This window comes from Sapajus apella, unplaced genomic scaffold (genome assembly GCF_009761245.1).
Source record: "Sapajus apella isolate SASKATOON/1434 unplaced genomic scaffold, GSC_monkey_1.0 scaffold37, whole genome shotgun sequence".
In the NCBI taxonomy this organism is placed as follows: Eukaryota; Metazoa; Chordata; class Mammalia; order Primates; family Cebidae; genus Sapajus; species Sapajus apella.
The window spans coordinates 22,077,276-22,096,411 of record NW_022436977.1 but is presented as its reverse complement, the minus strand read 5'-3'; the positions used below and the strand labels follow the sequence as shown (position 1 = coordinate 22,096,411).

Genomic DNA, 19,136 nt, shown 5'->3' with positions numbered 1-19,136 from the left:
AAAAAAAAAAAAAAAAAAAAAAAAGAATGTGAACTTGGGAAGAAAGAGGGGATGGCTGGAAAGAGGAAAGGTGGGGTGGGAAAAAGGATGGAGCAGGGAGGGAAGGACTTAGTAGTTACCTACCTCTAGCCCACATGATACCTTTGTACAATTTGGAAAAGAATGCCCTTCCGAAAGGAAACGGCCCTGTGCCAAGATGCATAGTCTGGAAAGCAAAGTCTGGGCTAGACTTCAGCCCCAATTTGTCTCCTGGCTAAATCCCTTTATGCCACAAACAATCTGCCTAACTACACAAAGCAGTCCCGGGAAAGAGGAAAAGACCTATTAACTAACTCTGATTGGTCAAGAGGCAGGCAGGCCTTTATTTCCCTATTTTGGAGCACAGGCAAATTTCTCAGAATGGTACACAAAATAAATTTTCATTGGTATCTTTTCCCACTGTTTTGCACCTGATGTGGAATTGTGTTCCAACAGAAAACATTTCAGTTTGGGGAACAATGCAGTTTCCGGTGAGTTGGCAGGGACTGCTAGATGATTATGGAATTTAAGAAAACCTGGTAGCTCTCATCACATAAGGAGAGATGTACTTGTGGGTACCTAAGATTTGTGTTCACAGTTCCTTATTTAGCCTGGGGCTTTTCAAGGCTTTGCTTGACCATCTGTGGCTTTTCTGGGGCTCCCCCTCACACAGTCACTGGGGGCATCACTGCTTACTGGTAACAGGGTAACAGGATTCTCCAGCTGAATGCCCAAAACTGAAAATAAACAATAGTGGTTCCTCAAAAGTTTCCTTTGCAGAAGACCTGTATCATAAATGCCGCCTCTACCTGCTTGTTAAAATGAAGATTCCTGTGCAGGCTCTTCCCCAGACCTACTAAAACAAAAGTTTTAGAAGTGAGCCAGCCTGGGACTCTGCATTTTGAACAGTGGCCATCAATGTTAGAAAATGACTGTTTAACGGGAATATAAAATATGAGAAATTCTTGGGTGGATGCTATGAAAGAGAGAGAATATTAAAGTCTCAGGACTAGCAACAGTGTACCATGTAAAGAACAAACCACGAATGATTAAATATATGCCTTCCTCCGTAAATGTATAGTAAAAATTACTAGAAACGTTAAAAAATTGTATTATATATAAACACACATAGATAGCTACTGCTTGTAATCTAATTTAAAATGTTATTTAAAAAAATAGGTTATAATGATGCTTCATTTATTGAGTTTCATATAATAAAAGGTCTCACTTTTTGAAAAATTTCATGTTGGAGAGTTGATTGTAGAACTTAGTACAAAATCACTCCCTATAACCATTTGCAAAATTTAGGCTTCTACAGAAGAATCTCAGTTGATCAACTGTTAGTCCTTTCTCAATAGCACCTTAAGTGGATAACAGAGAATCATAACAAGAACAAATTTCTTACCGCTGTAAGGGGTCCTTCTGCCTGCGCCTCCATTAGACTTGTGGGTGTCGCTGCAATAAACTGACTAGCAGCTCCAGGCTGGAGTTCCAGTCTATCTGTATATTGTTCCAAAGCAGCAGTGGGAGGACCCTCTGCAGAAAGTGCTAAGACCACACCTGAGGTTTCCTTCTTTAAATGATCATTTTCTGCCCAAGGACCTAATTGGAGCTTTTCATCTTGAGGTGATGCCTCCAGGACTTGAAGCACTTCAGGCTCCTCATCAGAAGGACTTCCAGTTGTTTTATGTCCTACAACCTCATTTGTCCTAAAATCTTGAAGGTCCTGCTCCTTGTCCACAATCACCCATTCTTTGGAATCAATCTCCTGCTTGCAAGAGCTCAGGTTAACCGCTATAAATCCATTGCTGCCACCACCATCTCCCTGCTCAGGGGTGTTGGCAGAAGCAGGCTTGGAGGCATCTGGAAGATATTCTTCATCATAGTGCCAGATATGGTCAGTACGGGACACAGCAGGAATGCAAGGCTTATGAAGCAGAGCAGGGAGAATAGATTCTTTTGCTGCACTGGTATCTTTCTGCATTTTCTCCAGGCTTAAGGAAATAGAAAGAAGTTACTTAATTATCCTAAGGAAACATTCATTATATAATACGTAAGCTCTATAGAGAACTATATTGACACAAAGATGAGAGAAAAAAAGATGGATAAAGCATAGGGAAAGTTTCACAGCATTGATAATGTTCTTCTCCACCTGTCATATCCTGCTTCAGAAGATGGAGCTCAGTTCTTTCCTCACCAAGGCCCTTTTTAGTTCCCTTCTTTTGTTAGACCAACTTTTTATTGATCTAAGCTTTTATCCCTACTGTACTTTGATATTTATTCTCAATCTGAGCCACAATTCAAAATGTTTAAACCAATGCCCCTATTCATCCTTTTGATCATGGCATCATGTAGATATGTGCTTACATAACATAGCTATGAATGACTACCACGTGAGGAAGAACACACATATGTGAAGGATTGTTTAAAATGGAAGCTAGATTGGAGTAGGCCAGAAGTGGCTGAATTGTCTTGGTACACAGTAATTATCATATTAGTCAAATTCATGGTCCCTTTAACCTAGTATTTCACTACCAATAGTAACCACCAGAGATGTACCACTGAAGGGTGTAACTACTACTAAAGGAAATCAGGTCTTAATACTGTGAATACTGTTGAAGCCTTCTATAATTCATAGATATGTCTCAAACTTTTTTCATTTCTGTCTTCTATTACCAAAATTTGTCATAGGGATAATGTGCCTCAGAGTCATGCACTACAGTCTTTACCTATGTATAGCTCTCTAAAGTTTCGCCTTCCTTTCTGTTTACGTAGATTGTGAACTCTTGAAGGCAAGCATGTTATACTTATTGGTATCTACTTTCCTACAGTATCTTACTCCTAGAAGGTCTCCACTAAAGTGAATTGAATTGCCTGTCCCTTGTGTATAAATTACTTTTTCCCCTCCTTCAGGTATTCCCCTCATCTCTGCCTAATGCCATCTTTATCATGCCCTCTCCAGTGCTACACTGTTGTTTGGAAGAGATTACTTTCCAAACAATGATACTGTAAAAATGTTAATTTAACTTGTACCTAGTGTTAGGAAGTTATCAGCTCCTACTGATCAGCTTCCAAAGCCAAAGATTATGCTATGGAATTTATAATAATTAAGAATCAGAATAATATTTAAAAACATGGGTTAAAATTAGAGCTTAATAGAATCAGTGTTACAAAAATACAAGAATTTCTTATTTGAAAGACTTTATATAACAGAAATATACCATAACAACAACAATAATAATGGTACCTCAGAGGCTTTAAAAAGAAAGAAAAACTATTTTATACCAGGTCTCAAGGAACTTGTCAGTGTCTGGCTTTGGCTCCAGGGTCAGACGTTTTTCCAGCTCAAAGCTGTGGATGGAACGTAACTTTCGCACCAATGGAATATCTCTGTCTGGCTGAGTAATCTCTGAGCGGACACGAATTGGTGACCCAAGGCTAGGAGCATTGAGAAGACCATTTGCTTGGCCATGGCTGTTCTCCTCTTCAGTAGCAGCCTATCCAAAATAGAAAATAAAATCATGAAAAACATTCTAGGCAATACACATGAGAGGAGTCATTGAAGCTTTTCAAAATAATATAAATAAATGATTAGATGTGTTTTCAGCTGATTAGGACATTTTGACTAGTTTACTTCATTATATTCTTATCTATTAACTCTTCATTAAATGTGTTTTCTTAATTTATAGTCAGTTTTAGTATTATTTTAGCCTTTAAAAATATTTTTGGCACAAAGATAAACAGTCTAAAAATGTTTAACAGACTTAGCCTTCTGAATTATGTCTGACTTAACGCTTGTGGGACCCCATTCCACTAACCTAAAACTGAAACCTGGAAAGGATGTTCTCTTTGAGACGTAAGTGGTCTCACAAGTTAGGAGAGGACACCAAGCCTGAGTCGCTATACCCCTTTTCTCATTCCCGCCTCTAAAAAACAAAACAACGAAAAGCCTGGGGCCAGACTATTAGGAGCTAAGGTAGCCCAGGGAGTGGGACTGTTTAAAGCCAGGTGCCTATGGAACACAATTATCAGCGCAATTAAGCTTTATAGCAGAAGTATGGTGACAGAGGGAAGTCTGGGACATCTATTCTGATTACAGACCCTTAAGAGGATCCCCAATTGGGTCAAATAGGTGATACACTCTGGGTAGCAGCAGAAACACATGCCAGTCTTCTTTAAAGGAAGGTTTCCCCAAATCCCAGTTAAGTCTACAGAACTCCTATCAATGATTTCAATTATTAATTAACTTAAAAAAAAAGAGAATCAACACATGAGAAAGCATGCTACCATGACTGACACAACAGAAATAATCAAAACGAAGAAAAACATTTAAAACTCCCAACGATTTCAGATATTGAACTGGTTTCGATACAAAATATAGACCAGCTATGCATAAATGTTTAAATAAATAAAGGCCATTATAACAAAGATCAACAAAGGGTTATTTGGATGATTAACTGAATATTAAATATTCAATTAACAAGTTAAACAGCAAGTTAGCAAAAAAATAAGTTGAAATTATTAATCAGTGAAGTGGAAGACATAGCCAAAGAAATTACCTAGAATAAAAAACAAGAAGAAAATTATGAAAAAAGATATTAAGAGATATGATGGATACAATAAAAAGGCATAATATATCTATAGTCCTAGAAAGAGATAATAGAAAGAATGAAGAGGTAGTAACATTTAGATAGAGAATGGCTGTTATTTCCCAGAACTTATACAAAAATATGAATAAAAATGTTCAAGGAACACGAGATATCCCAAGCAAGATAAACAAAAAGAAATATTGCCTAGAAGCATCATAGTTAAAATGCAGAACACCACAGACAAAAACAAGAACTAAAAAGTAGCTGGAAGGAAAGATGAAGGTGGGGGAACTGATCACTTTAAAAGAAACAAAATAATTAGAATGACAGTTTCTGAACACCAATGACTGAAGCCAGAGGAAAAATAACTATCAATCAAAAACTTTATATTTGGACCAGGCTTGGTGGTTCACGCTGGTAATCCCAGCACTTTGGGAGGCCAAGGTGGGTGAATCACTTGAGGCCAGGAGTTCAAGACCAGCCTGGCCAACATGGTGAAACCCTGTCTCTACTAAGAAAAAAAAAAATAGCCAGGCATGGTGGCACGTGCCTGTGGGCCCAGCCACTCAGGAGGCTGAGGCAGGTGAATCGCTTGAACCCAGGAGGTGGAGGTTGAAGTGAGTTGAGATCACACCACTGCAACAGAGCAAAACCCTGTCTCAAAAAACAGACAAACATCAACAACAAAAAAAACCTTTACATTTAGCATAAACTATCTTGAAAGAATGAAGCTAAAATAAATACATTTACAGATAAGTAAATACATTTATAGAAAGAATCCTCTACCAAAAGACCTGAAGTAAAGGAACTTCTAAAGGAAATATTTCAGGAAGAAAGATGAGCCAAAGACTTTCAGAAATGAAATAAAATGGTAAACATCTTTGAAAGTCCATATAAACATTACTTGTATAAAAGAACAACATTAGTAATGTAATCCAAGGCTGGGCCCCGTGGCACATGCCTGTAACCCCAGCACTTTGGGAGACCAAGGCAAGCAGATCACCTCAGGTCAGAGGTTTGAGATCATCCTGGCCAGAGTGGCAAAAGCCCATCTTTACTAAAAATACAAAAATTAGCCAGGTGTGGTGGTAGGCGCCTGTAGTTTCAGCTACTTGGGAGCCTAGAGCACAAGAATCACTTGATCCCACGAGGTGGAGGTTGCAGTGAGCCAAGATTGCACCACTGCACTCCAGCCTTGGTGACAGGGTGAGACTCTGACTAAATAAATAATATAATAATAATAATAATAATAATAATTCTAAATTTAAACAAATAAAGCTGAGCAATTAAAACATAAAGATGTAAGATTGTCCACTTATATTCCACTTAACAAAAGTCACAACAGAAGAATACAAGTAAGAAAAAATGGAAAGATAAAGGAGGAAAAAAGATACACCAAAGGAAGAAAAAAGATACCCAAAAGAAAGCTGGCATAATTGTATTAACAAAATAAGCTTTAATACTAGAAAAATATAGTAGGAATAGAATACAAATAATCACTAAATAAAGAAAAACAAAACTTTTAATCACCTGGCAGATATAAAAATTCTGAACTTGTATGCACTTAATAACTCATGGAGGAAAAAAATCATTATGGGAAAAGTTTTAAAACAGAAGGTGAATGAAAATATAACATACCAAAACTTTGCAATACAGTAACTGAGATATTTATTACCTTCTTTCTGCTTGTCTCAGGTTCATTCTGCTGGTTCCTTTTCTAGGTTCCTGAGGTAGGATTTAGACTATTGATGTAAAACCTTATCTTTCCTAATGTAAGCATTTAGTGCTATACATTTCCCTCTCAGCACTGCTTTAGCTGCCTCCCAAACATTTTGATATGTTGTAGTTTCAATTTCATTCAATTCTATGTAAGTTTAAAAAATTTTCCTTTAAGACTTCCTCTCTGACCCATGGATTATATAGAAATATGCTGTATAATTTCCAAGTGTTTAGAAATTTTCCTGTTGTCTTTATGTCACTGATTACTAGATTAATTCCATTATGGTCAGAGAACATACTATGTGTGATTTCAGTTATTTAAATTTATTAAGGTTTGTGGCTCCGCTTTTATGGAATCTAACCTAAGACAGTGGTTACCTCAGTGGGGATAGGGTAGAAGCATAAATATAGAAGGAATATGTTAAAATATTCTAGTTCTTGGGGCAGATGGTGGATTCACATGCTTACATTACTATGCTTTGAAATGATATATAAACTTTTATATATAGTATAAGTAGACTTTAAAAGATAAATATAGTTGTTTTGAATTTCTCGCCTAGATGACCAATAAATTCCTAAAGTTACAAGCTCTATCCATGCACTTTCTCATATACATACATACAATATTTTATATATATTATTTTTTTTTTAATTTTTTTCTTTTTTTTTTTTTTCAGATGGAGTTTCACTCTGTCACCCAGGCTGGAGTGCAGTGGCACTATCTTGGCTCACTGCAACCTCTGCCTCTCAGGTTCAAGCGATTCTCCTTCTTCAGCCTCCCAAGTAGCTGGGATTACAGGCACCTACCACCACACCCAGCTAATTTTTATATTTTTAGTAGATTCAGGGTTTCACCATGTTGGCCAGGCTGGTCTTGAACTCCTGACTTCCAAAGTGATGGGATTTCAGATGTGAGCCATGGTGCTCAGCCCTCCTGCACATATTTTTACTTATACTTCTACTTAAACCACTTTTTCCATAAGGCATGTCCCCAACTCCCACCCCATCTGCATGCATTTTAATTCCTTTTAATGTTTTGCACAATGTTCTGTCTTGTATTATATTTGCTTGTGCAGATAATTATCTACCTGAACAGACTGTAAGCTCCTTAAAGGTAAAAGATGTATCTTAAACTGCACAGCACCTATCTTAGTAAATTGTCTTCAATATTTAGCTTAATGCTTTATCCAGATGTTCTAAATGAGAGCTTGTAATGTATAGCACTATACATTATAAATTTAATAAACTTCACATAACCATTATAATAAACAATGGACTTTGGGTCAAAACTATCATTCAAATTTCACTGAGATTAAATAGTAAAAGACAGAAACTAAAATAACTAAGATCTTCTATGTCAAGTGCCATTTCATTCTGTCACATACAGAGATATCCATATGGGCTGACAACTGAGAATGTCACTAGCGATTTTTTTGCTATAAGAACAGTTTGTTCCTGTTGCCATAAAGCCAGCCGCAGCTGATACTACAAAAATCTGACATTGACTCCCTGTCTACTTTTCACTACTCATTCCTGATTACTATTGGTCCAGACCGTGCTTTGTCAACAGCCAGATGACACGGTGGCACATCACATCTATGCAGAGAACATTTTGCAAATGACTCCCATGACTGAAGATATACACCTACTATGGTCTGAATGTTTGTGTCCCCCAAAAATTGACATGCTGAAATCCTAACTCCCAATGTGAGGGTATTAGGAGGTAGGCCCCTTGGGAGGTAATTAGGTCAAGAAGGCAGAGCCCTCATGAATGAGAGCAGTGTCCTTAAAAAAGAGGCCCAACAGAATCCCCTTTCCCCATCTACCACATGAGGACTCAGCAAGGAGGAGCTACAAAACAGCTCTCATTAGACACCAAATTTGCCTAGCCTTCCTTCTTGGACTTCCCAGCATTCTGAACTGTAAGAAATACATTTCTGTTGTTTATAAGGTATCATACCTTACAAATTCCAAACTTTATCTTGTTTTTGTTGGCATCCATCTCTTCCCAAACATCCTTCTCCTGGGGACGAGGCTGTCCCAGAGATCCAGGCAATTTATCTGGTGACACACAAACAGGGATGCCATTTTCTCCATCACTAAGCTGTTCATCTGGAAATACCTCATCTGTATTTTCTCGAAGCAAGTCTCCTGGGATGGGAGTGGCATTGGCAATTCTAAATATAAAGGGAGGGGAAAAAAAGGGCAGAACTTTAAAAGATCAGAATCAAAAATTACTATGAGACTATCTTACATCATTTTGTTTCTTCATTGAAATAAAGTCCACACATAACAAGTTTAAAAAAAAAAAAAAACCCCTTAAAAACTTCAGTTGGCTGGGCACGGTGGTTCACGCCTGTAGTCTCAGCACTTGGGAGGCAGACGTGGGTGGATCATCTGAGGTCAGGAGTTCGAGACCAGCCTAGCCAATGTGGCAAAACCCCATCTCTACTAAAAATATAAAAATTAGCCGGGCATGGTGGTGGGTGCCAGTAATCCCAGCTACTTGGGAGGCTGAGGCAGGAGAATCGTTTGAACCCAGGAGTCAGAGGTTGCAGTGAGCTGAGATCGCACCGCTGCACTGCAGCCTAGGCAACAGAGCGAGACTCCAGATCAAAAAAAAGAAAGAAAGAAAAGAAAATTTAAGTCACGTCAGTCCTACAAAATAAAACTTCAAAATTTTAATCAATTAGAATTTCCAAGCTAATTTAAAAATATAAATTCTAAAACAATAACACACTAATTTGACAATCACTTTGTAAGAAACATTTCATCAATTTTCCAGAAGTTTTTGTCAATGATAACAACATTTTCTAATCTTTACCCATTTTTGTTAGGGAATTTTTTTTTTTTTTTTTTTTTGAGTTGGTGTTTCACTCCTGTCGCCCAGGCTGGAGTGCAGTAGCATGATCTAGGCTCACTGCAACGTATGCCTCCCGGGTTCAAGCAATTCTCCTGCGTCAGCCTCTTGAGTAGCTGGGATTATAGGTACCTGCCACCATATCTGGCTAATTTTTCATATTTTGAGTAGAGACGGGTTTTTGACATGTTGGGCAGGCTGGTCTTGAACTCCTGACCTCAGATGATCTGCCCGCCTTGGCCTCCCAAAGTGCTGGGATTATAAGTGTAAGCCACTATGCCCATTCTGTTATAGAACAGGAAAATGTTAAGGGCTGTTGAACTCAAAATATACAGATGAATCTCCAAATGTAACATTTCATTTGGGAAGCAATAATTACAATTTGGGGTACACACAGACTGGGTGGGTCTCTGGTATGCCTGAAGACTAAAGAAGAGGTTGTGGGTTTTATTAGAGAAATGTTACATACTGTTTTGAAAGAAAGCTCATTGGCACTAGAGAAGCTTTCGGGAGCTGGCAGGCTCTGACTGGTGAGTGACAGGGGTATGTAAATTTAGTCTTAGAGTCACAGCAGGCCATTTCAGCAGCTGGGCTTGTAAGAAATTAAATTCTTGGAGCAGGTGCTATGTGCCCAAGTGCTTCCCGCCTCAGCCCGCCTCTTGATTGATTTAGTTGAATATGACAAGAATGACCTAATTTGTATAATCAACTTTCACAGTGCCATAATGAAATAAACGGGTGTCAGATCAATCAGCTTTTTTTTATGTGTGAAATGTGTATTACTTTTTCACTTGCAGACTTTTTTTTTTTTGAGACTGAGTCATGCTCTGTCTCCCAGGCTGGAGTGCAGTGACGCAATCTCAGCTCACTGCAACCTCTGCCTCCCGGGTTCAAGTGATTCTACTGCCTCAGCCTCCCAAGTAGCTGCAACTACAGGCATGCACCACCATGCCCAGCTAAATTTTTTTGTATTTTTAGTAGAGATGGGATTTTGCCACATTGGCCAGGCTGGTCTTAAACTCCTGGCTTCAAGTGATCCACCCACCTGGGCCTCCCAAAGTGCTGAGATTACAGGTGTGAGCCACCATGTCCACCCAACTGCAGACTTTTTACTAAGCACCTACTACATGCAAGGCCTTAGCAACACAAAATTAATTTACAGATAATTTTGGGGATTATTTCAGAAGGTTCACCTTTTTGTTCTAATACCTATCTTTGGACTAAACCTTTTTAAATGCTCTAGTTCTATGTTTTTTTGTTTTCCGCTGGGTTTTTTTTTTTTTTTTTTTTTGAGATTTCAGATTTTCGATTTTCAGAATTGGGATGCTCAACCTGTATACCATTTTTGCCTGTTAATTACCTTCTTCAAGTTCTCCCTTCTCTTTTCCTCCTCTTTCACACAACTTCCCCTTCGCCTGTAATCCTAGGACTTTGGGAGGCCAAGGTAGGCAGATTGCTTGAGGTCAGAAGTTTGAGACCAGCACAGTGAAACCCAGTCTCTACTAAAAATACAAAATTAGCCTAGTATGGTGGCAAAGGCCTGTAATACCAGCTACTTGGGAGGCTAAGGCAGGAGAATCACTTGAACCCAGGAAGCAGAGGTTGCAGTGAGCCGAGATCGCGCATAGTGAAACCCCGTCTCTACTAAAAGTACAAAATTAGCCAGGCATTGTGGCAAAGGCCTGTAATACCAGCTACTTGGGAGACTAAGGCAGGAGGATCACTTGAACCTAGGAGGTGGAGGTTGCAATGAGCTGACATTGCACCACTGCACTCCAGCCTGGGCAACAAGAGCGAAACTCTGTGTTAAAAATGAATAAAAAATAAAAGCAATGGATTAGTGGTAAAATGTCCCAATTAACTTAAATTGTATGACAGTTTTTCCCTATTTACTATTTACTTTCTTTTCCTCAGAGACAGGTCCCACTCTATTGCATAGGTTAGAGTGTAGTGGTACAATCATAGCTCACTACAGCCTCTAACTCCTGGGCTCAAGTGAGCCTTCTGCCTCAGCATTCTGGGTATTTACTTTTTTTTTTTTTTTTTGACCAAAAAGTTTTAAACAACCAAAGCAGGTAACAAAATTAGAAAAATAAGAAAGACAAATCAAAAAACAAAATAAAATAAAGGACCAAAGGAACTATATGTAATACCTGTAGAGGAAAAAACATTAACAATAAAAAACTAAGATAACAGAAATAGACCACAACCTTTTCTTAATATATTATGAAAGTTAAATCTTTAAGAGGAATATGCTACATGCTTTGTTCCCAGTAAACTTTACCACAGTATAGTTAGATATGATTGTGGCACATTCTTTTCAGGGTCTTATGTATTATTTGGAAACATAACTAATGCTACTTCTCATTTTGAAGAAAATGTGTGATAAATTTGACATCAACAGTCACATAAGCTGTAAGCTCCCATTTCACAGTGTAATCGATTAGTATTATCTAAAGCAAGTAATTCCAAAAGTGTACATAAGAGCAATGTTAATTCAAGGAAATCCATAGGCCCTCTCAGATGTCTTAGCATTTGGTCATCTGAGGGAATCTGGATGAAATAAATTTTTGCAAATATAATGTATCCAGAAAAAGACACTACCAAATGATCTGTTTAGGACATACCCAATTGCAGCAGGGGTCAAGCGAGTGTGCAACTGAGGGGTGGTAGAAGTAGTGATGGTTGTTAGGGAGCCATCAGTTCCAGTCTTCTCCCAGTCAAAAGGATCACTCTCAATTACTCCAAAAGTCTTGATGCTATTGTCAAACACGGATGTAAGAAGCTAAACCACAAAGAAAAAAGCTAGAGTAAGTGAACAGTAAACACAGTCACTTTATTCTGTAAGAGAAAGCCCACCAGATGCACAAAATGATTTTGTAATGTGATTTTCTTTAAAAACTGATGGTTCAAATAGAGAAATCTGAATAAGAACTATATGTGGATGATGATATGAATTAATGTTGATTTTTCTCAGTTGTGTAGAATGTTTCTGTTTTTGAGAGATGCGTAATGGAGCCTCATATCTATAACCTACTCTCAGATGGTTTGTTGGATGGTTTGTTTAAAGGATGTGTGTCATGTATAAGTGTATATGTTAGTGTGCATTCAGTTGAACCATCCATTTTATCATTTATTTGTCAAAACAAAACAAAACAAAACAAGGACATTTTTTATATGTTTCAACCTAAGAAAGTAGCCAGCATTAACAGTCTAGGTAAGGAGAATATAGAAGTTCACTGTGCTTTTCTCCATTTTTTTTACAGGATTAAAAAATTCTTAAAACACGCGTGTACATGTTTGTGTGTCTCCATAAACAAATTATCAAAAAGTTTCTCTATTAGTTTGATTTATAAATTCTGTATAATTTCATTTTTTGTCTTTAAAATTCCTAAAGTTTGACATGATCTTGAGAAGTATCTCATAAGAGACCTTTACTGTTTCTGTCAGTAGGCACCATTTCCAATTTTATGATTATAGTTTCATTCTCTCATCCCTTCTGTAACTCTTTTAATATCCTATCCTCTGAGATTCATCTTGTACATTTCCTGCACCATACCTGAAATCGGCACTTCATTGGAGGATTTTGCACAGGTCTGTTTTAGGCCTTAAAAAGATTACTTTGCCAGCCTGGCCAACATGGTGAAACCTTGTCTCTACTAAAAATACAAAAATTAGCCTGGTGTGGTGGCACATGCCTATAATCCCAGCTACTAAAGGGGACTGAAGCATGAGAATCACTTGACCCCAAGAGGCAGAGGCTGTAGTGAGCTGAGATCATGCCACTGTACTCCAGCCTGGGTGACAGAGTGAGATCCTTTCTCCAGAAAAAAAAAAAAAGAAAAAAAGGTTACTTCAGTTATTTAGTGGTTAACAGATGCCATAATCAGGGATGGGAATAACGGTACTTGGAACAAATGACCAGTTAAGAAACTACTGTCAGCTGAACCAGTATGGTAACAGTAAAGGTGATAAGAATTGGACATAATTTGGAGGTATAGCCAACAGACTTTGCTGAGAGAACAGCAAAGTCTGTGAAAGTAAAGAAAGAATGAAAGATACCTTAGATTTCTGTCCTGAGCCACTGGGTCAATGCAGTGAAATCGAAAGCGGTTGAGTTTAGGGAGGAATATAAAATGCAGATATAAATTTGGGTGTCATCAGCATATAGATATCAAGAGATACTGGCCACACACAATGGCTCATGCCTGTAATCCCAACACTTTGGGAGGCTGAGGCGGGTAGCTCACTTGAGGTCAGGGGTTCAAGACCAGCCGGGCCAATATGGTGAAATCCCTTCTCTACAAAAAATACAAAAATTAGCAAGGACTGGTGGCAGATGCCTGTAGTCCCAGCCACACAGGAGGCTGAGGCACAAGAATTGCTTGAGCCTGGCAGAGATTGCAATGAGCCGAGATCATGCCATTGAACTCCAGTCTAGGTGACAGAGCGAGACTCTGGTCTCAAAAAAAAAAAAAAGAGAGATGCTATTTAAAGTCATTGAACCAGCTGGTATTATTGAGGGAGAACAGAGAGCAAAAATATCCAAGGGCTATGGCCTAGAGTACTCCGGTATTTAGGTGAAAGAAGAGAAGGACTCAGCAAAGGAAACAAAAAAGGAGTGGCCGGTGAGGCAGGAAAACCAAGAGTATGGTAATCTAGACTAAAAGTGAAGAAACCATTTCAATAAGAAGGATGATCAAATGTTATCAGTTATAAATGTATAGTTATTTCTGATTATTTAATTAATTTCTCTCTCTTTCAACCCAGACTATATCAGCTCCAAGATGCTGATATTTGTCTGATCTCATCATTAAGTCTCCAAGGTCTCATATATTACCTTATTCATAATATTTACTCTAAAAACATTCCAAGAATACATCTTTATTTGTAATAATGTTTACTAAGTCACATGACTTTATCTTCCATTTAAGTCTCAAAAGGAAGAATTGTCAATATAGAAAAAGAAACGAAAAAGATAAAGGGAACTGGAAAAGGCATGGTTATAAAATCTAAGAAATTTTATTTGGGTCCTATTTTTGTTTCTGTAAGTTACCTATGTTACAGCTTAGAATTCTCCAAATGTCAGAGGTAGAGGGCTGTAGAAAACACAGAGGAGAAAATAAAGATGGACTGGAATCTAGGATACAGGAATTGAAGTGCCAGACCTTTGACCTTCTCTCCTAACTCTGAAATCAAGGTTTTCATAGGTTTTCACAGAGTGAGATGCATGCTTCCTGAAAGGTGGAATCCCTATCGAGAAGGCAGCACCTGCCTTGCTATGTGAACACTTAGACTGCCACTGCTAAATTCTGTCTGTTCTGTGCCGCAACAGGAACGATCCTAAGCAGTTTTTATGTCAGATGTCCTTTTATCAGGGAACTATTTTCTTACATTTATCACAGTATTGTATGTCTTAGAAAATGTATTCTATGGCATTGGACCTCGAATTAGAAACACTTTGTTACCATGATGGTGATATTAGACACCAGCAGCAGGAGACAGAAAGACAGAGGACACAGAACAAAAGAAACAGGAAAGCTAAAAGCACTGAGGCACTTAAAGGGACCCTAGTGGGAACAAATGGTCAGACTGGGCAGAGCTCTGCAGATATTTTGGAGAAAAACATTTCTAATCTAGCAAATAATATTCTAATTCGGGAGCAGGGTGGCGCTCAATCCTAACCTTCATCAGACTGGAATAGTAGAAACAGGACAAGTCAAGGACTCACTTTTTTTGGTAACTGAATGCATTACATCACATTTGGCTATGATAAATAATAAAACCAGAAAACTCTAATTCAGTTAGTCAAATAGATTTTAGAATAAAAATTACCTTGTAATTCATTCGAATAGTATACACAGTATATGTAGTGTGTGTATGTATATATGTATGTGTGTCTGTGTGTGTGTGTGTGTGCGTGTGTGTGTCTGTTAAATTTGAATAGTCCTCACTGTTTTTTATTTTTCATTATTTTTATTTTTTTCTTGAGATGGAGTCTCACTTTCTTGCCCAGGCTGGAGGGCAATGGCGCGACCTCAGCTCACTGCAACCTTTGCCTCCCAGCTTCAAGCAATTCTCCTGCCTCAGCCTCCTGAGTAGCTGGGACTACAGGCATGCGCCACCACACCCAGCTAATTTTTGTTAGTACAGGCAGGTTTCACCATGTTGGCCAAGCTTTGTCTAGAACTCCTGACCTCAGGTGATCCACCTGCCTCAGCCTCCCAAAGTGCTGGGATTATAGGTGTGAGACATTGTGCCCGGCCTGTCATTCTTTTTTATACACCAATATCATTGGGGAAGAAAGCACTTTTCCATCAGAACAGGGACTAGCTGTGGCAGTAATTCTCAAACTGGAAAGGGAGAAGGGAAAAATCTGAAAAAAAATCTTCCAAATGATTCCAACACTTTCCTCTCAAAGGAATGTCCCATATCTCTCCACTGATAATCTCTGAAAATCTAGTATACATCTGATTTCTTCTTTTACTTAATAATATGTTCTTAGAAAATACAAATTCATCTATATTTAGAGTCTAAGTTTCTCAAACTAGGTTTACATGTACCCCCAGGGGATGCAGCTATATGCCAGAGAGAATTTAAAGTCACTTGACAAATGCGGCACAGCTTCCTGGAGTATTTTACACAGAGGTATGACATTTATTGTAATATTTTATAATACAGTAAGCACAAAGAGGTTAGAAAACAAAAGGTAAATGAACTTTTAAGATAAATCAGGAGAATGCAAAGAAATATTGGCCTTGTGGTTGACATTGTAAGACTATTCTCAATCTGAAATATTCCAAAACACTATTTTGAGTGCTGACATGATGCTCAAATGAAATGCTCACTTTGGATTTCTGTTGCTCGACCAACATAATGCAAAATATTACAAAATCCTAAAAAGTCTGAAGTCCAAAACACCTTAAATAAGGGATATTGAACCTGTATTACATTTGTTTGTTTGTTTTTGAGACAGTCTCACTTTGTTGCCCATGCTGGAGCGCAGTGGCGCGATCTTGGCTTGCTGCAACCCCTGCCTCCTGGGTTCAAGTGATTCTCCTGCCTCACTTCCCAAGTAGGTGGGACTACAGATGCACACCACGCCACCACACCCAGCTAACTTTTTTTGTATTTTTAGTAGAGCCAGGGTTTCGCCATGTTGGGCTGGTCTTGAACTCCTGATCTCAAGTGATCCACCCATCTCAGCCTCCAAAAGTGCTGGGATTATAGGCATGAGCCAATGCACCTGGCCCTGCATTATTTTTTATTTGGCCACTGTGTGGATTATTTGTGTCAATCCCACTTCTACTTCCACTTATGAATAAGCAGCAGTCCATTTTTCTTAAACCAAAACCCGATGGGATATACCATACAATGACTTTTCAAAAGCAAATTATTCAAGATACAAAGTAACAAAAGTCAATTACAGCCTGGGCAACATGGTGAAATCTTGTCTCTAGCAAAAATATAAAAAATTAGCCAGGTGTGCTGGCATACATTTCTGATCTTAGCTACCTGGAAGGCTGAGATGGAAGGATTGCTTGAGCCCGGGGAGGCAGAGTTTGCAGGGAGCCGAGATCGCACCACTGCATTCCAGCCTCGATTACAGAGTGAGATCCCGTCTCAAAATAAATAAATAAATAAATAAATAAATAAATAAAAGTCAATTACTATGTCAGGATAACGAGATTGAGTAATCTGGATTTTCTATTTTTCTATAATTCTAAAACTTTTATAATGACCACGTATTTTAATAACTAGAAAAAATTAACAAAACTATATTACTCTAAAATAAATCAACTATATACCTACATGCAGCCTACAAAGATGCTTGGTGCCAGCTCCTGCTACCTGAAATACCTTATTCTTTATGGCAATCAGTCATCTGACATACACACAATGGCTTAGGGAAGCACTCCTTTAATCCTTAGCACAAAATGCAATCAATAGCTGTATCATATTTACCTCCATATGAAATCCCAGTTTGCCCTTTGAAAGAGAATGTAATTCCAAGTCCAGCTTTTGCAAAACCAAGAATTATTTGTAAGCTGATATTAAGAACTCGCTGAGAATCCTGATTCCTGAATTCTCAGTTAATAAATGGTAAATTAGTGGATCAATAAAGCACTTAAGCAGGAAAGCACAATGGCAGTGTTGGCTTGGCTGATTCAAAGGCAGATTATTTACTGCAAAAGAAACTGCCTCACTTCAGTGAAAGGAGATGCAACAGAGGGAAAGAAATGCTCACATTCTTTACTTTTCTGCTTTTCCTGGGGATTTGAGCAACATTGGCAAAGAAAAAGATTTAACTGCACCCATCCTCTAGCAAACTAAACCAGCAAAAAGTAAACACCAAATAAAGAGAATGAGTTGAAGAAGCTGTACCCTTTACGTGTTTTTGCCATTAAGTCAGGTGTCATATAACAATGGGGATACATTCTGGGAATGTGTCCTGAGGCATTTTGTTGTGCAAACATCATAGAGTGTACTGTGGTAGTTAATACTGAGTGCTGAGTTGAATGGATTGAAGGACACAAAGTACTGATCCTGGGTATGTCTGTGAGGGTGTTGCCAAAGGAGATTAACATTTGAGTCGGCCGGGCGCGGTGGCTCAAGCCTGTAATCCCAGCACTTTGGGAGGCCGAGGCGGGTGGATCATGAGGCCAAGAGATCGAGACCATCCTGGTCAACATGGTGAAACCCCGTCTCTACTAAAAATACAAAAAATTAGCTGGGCATGGTGGTACGTGCCTGTAATCCCAGCTACTCAGGAGGCTGAGGCAGGAGAATTGCCTGAACCCAGGAGGCGGAGGTTGCGGTGAGCCGAGATCGCGCCATTGCACTCCAGCCTGGGTAACATGAGTGAAACTCCGTCTCAAAAAAAAAAAAAAAAAAAAACATTTGAGTCAGTGGGCTGGGGAGGACAGACGCACCCTTAATCTGGTGGGCACCATCTAATCAGCTGCCAGCGAATATAAAGTAGGCAGAAAAACATGAAAAGGTGAGATTGGCCTAAGCCTCCCAGCCTACATCTTTCTCCCATACTGGATGCTTCCTGCCCTCGAACATCAGACTCCAAGTTCGTCAGTTTTGGAACTTGGACTGGCTCTCCCTGCTCCTCAGCCTGCAGATGGCCTATTGTGGGACCTTGTGATTGTGTGAGTTAATACTTAAACTCCCCTTTATATATAGATACAGATATATCTATATCTATTCCATTAGTTCTGTCCCTCTAGAGAACCCTGACTAATACATGTACTTACACAAAGCTAGATGGTATAGCCTATTACACACATAGCTATATGGTACAGCCTTTTGTTACTAGGCTACCTACCTGTGCAGCATGTTATTGTACCGAATACTGTAGGCAACTGTTTCACAATGGAATTTATGTATCTAAACATATATAAATATAGAAAAGTATAGTAAAAATATAGTATTATAAGCTTATGAGACCACTGTTGTATATGCAGTCCATCATTAACTGAAATAACATTATGTGGTACATGACTGTACATCAAGATACTGGAGATTTAGAAGTGCCCCCTGTGGTTGGTTGCTCCAGGACCTGAGGCAGGGTAAGGCAGCATGGTCACTTACTCAGCCGAAAGTGCTGGCTGATATCAGTCTTCCCTTTCATGGGCTCAATCAGTCCAAATGGTAAACTGCCTGGAAATATAGTACACTAAGGCTTTTCAGTACCTCCTTGCAAGGCCAATAAAAAAGAGAAACAACATTTTCTTATTGCTGTGATAGGAAAATGCAGCAAAGAGGAAATAAAAGAAGTTCTACGAACATAGAAGGTAATGCTGAGTGAAGAAACATGAGACAATTATAGGGTGGACATGGTGGCTCACACCTGTAATTCCAGCACTTTGGGAGGCCAAGGCGGGCAGACCACCTGAGGTCAGGAGTTCAAGACCAGCCTGGCCAACATGGTAAAACCCCAT

General features: G+C 38.7%; 1 protein-coding gene across 5 annotated transcripts in view; it reads right to left on the bottom strand.

The window, feature by feature from the left end:
- The window catches only part of TTBK2 (tau tubulin kinase 2), a 171,867-nt gene that overhangs the window by 28,099 nt on the left and 124,632 nt on the right, over positions 1–19,136 (bottom strand). For all 5 annotated transcript variants that reach the window (XM_032297734.1, XM_032297735.1, XM_032297736.1 and 2 more), the window contains 4 exons: positions 11,814–11,971; positions 8,287–8,503; positions 3,304–3,515; positions 1,424–2,012 (listed from right to left, as the gene is read on the bottom strand). In XM_032297734.1, coding sequence (XP_032153625.1) covers positions 1,424–2,012; positions 3,304–3,515; positions 8,287–8,503; positions 11,814–11,971 — 1,176 coding nt within the window. The remainder of the gene's footprint in view (positions 1–1,423; positions 2,013–3,303; positions 3,516–8,286; positions 8,504–11,813; positions 11,972–19,136) is intronic.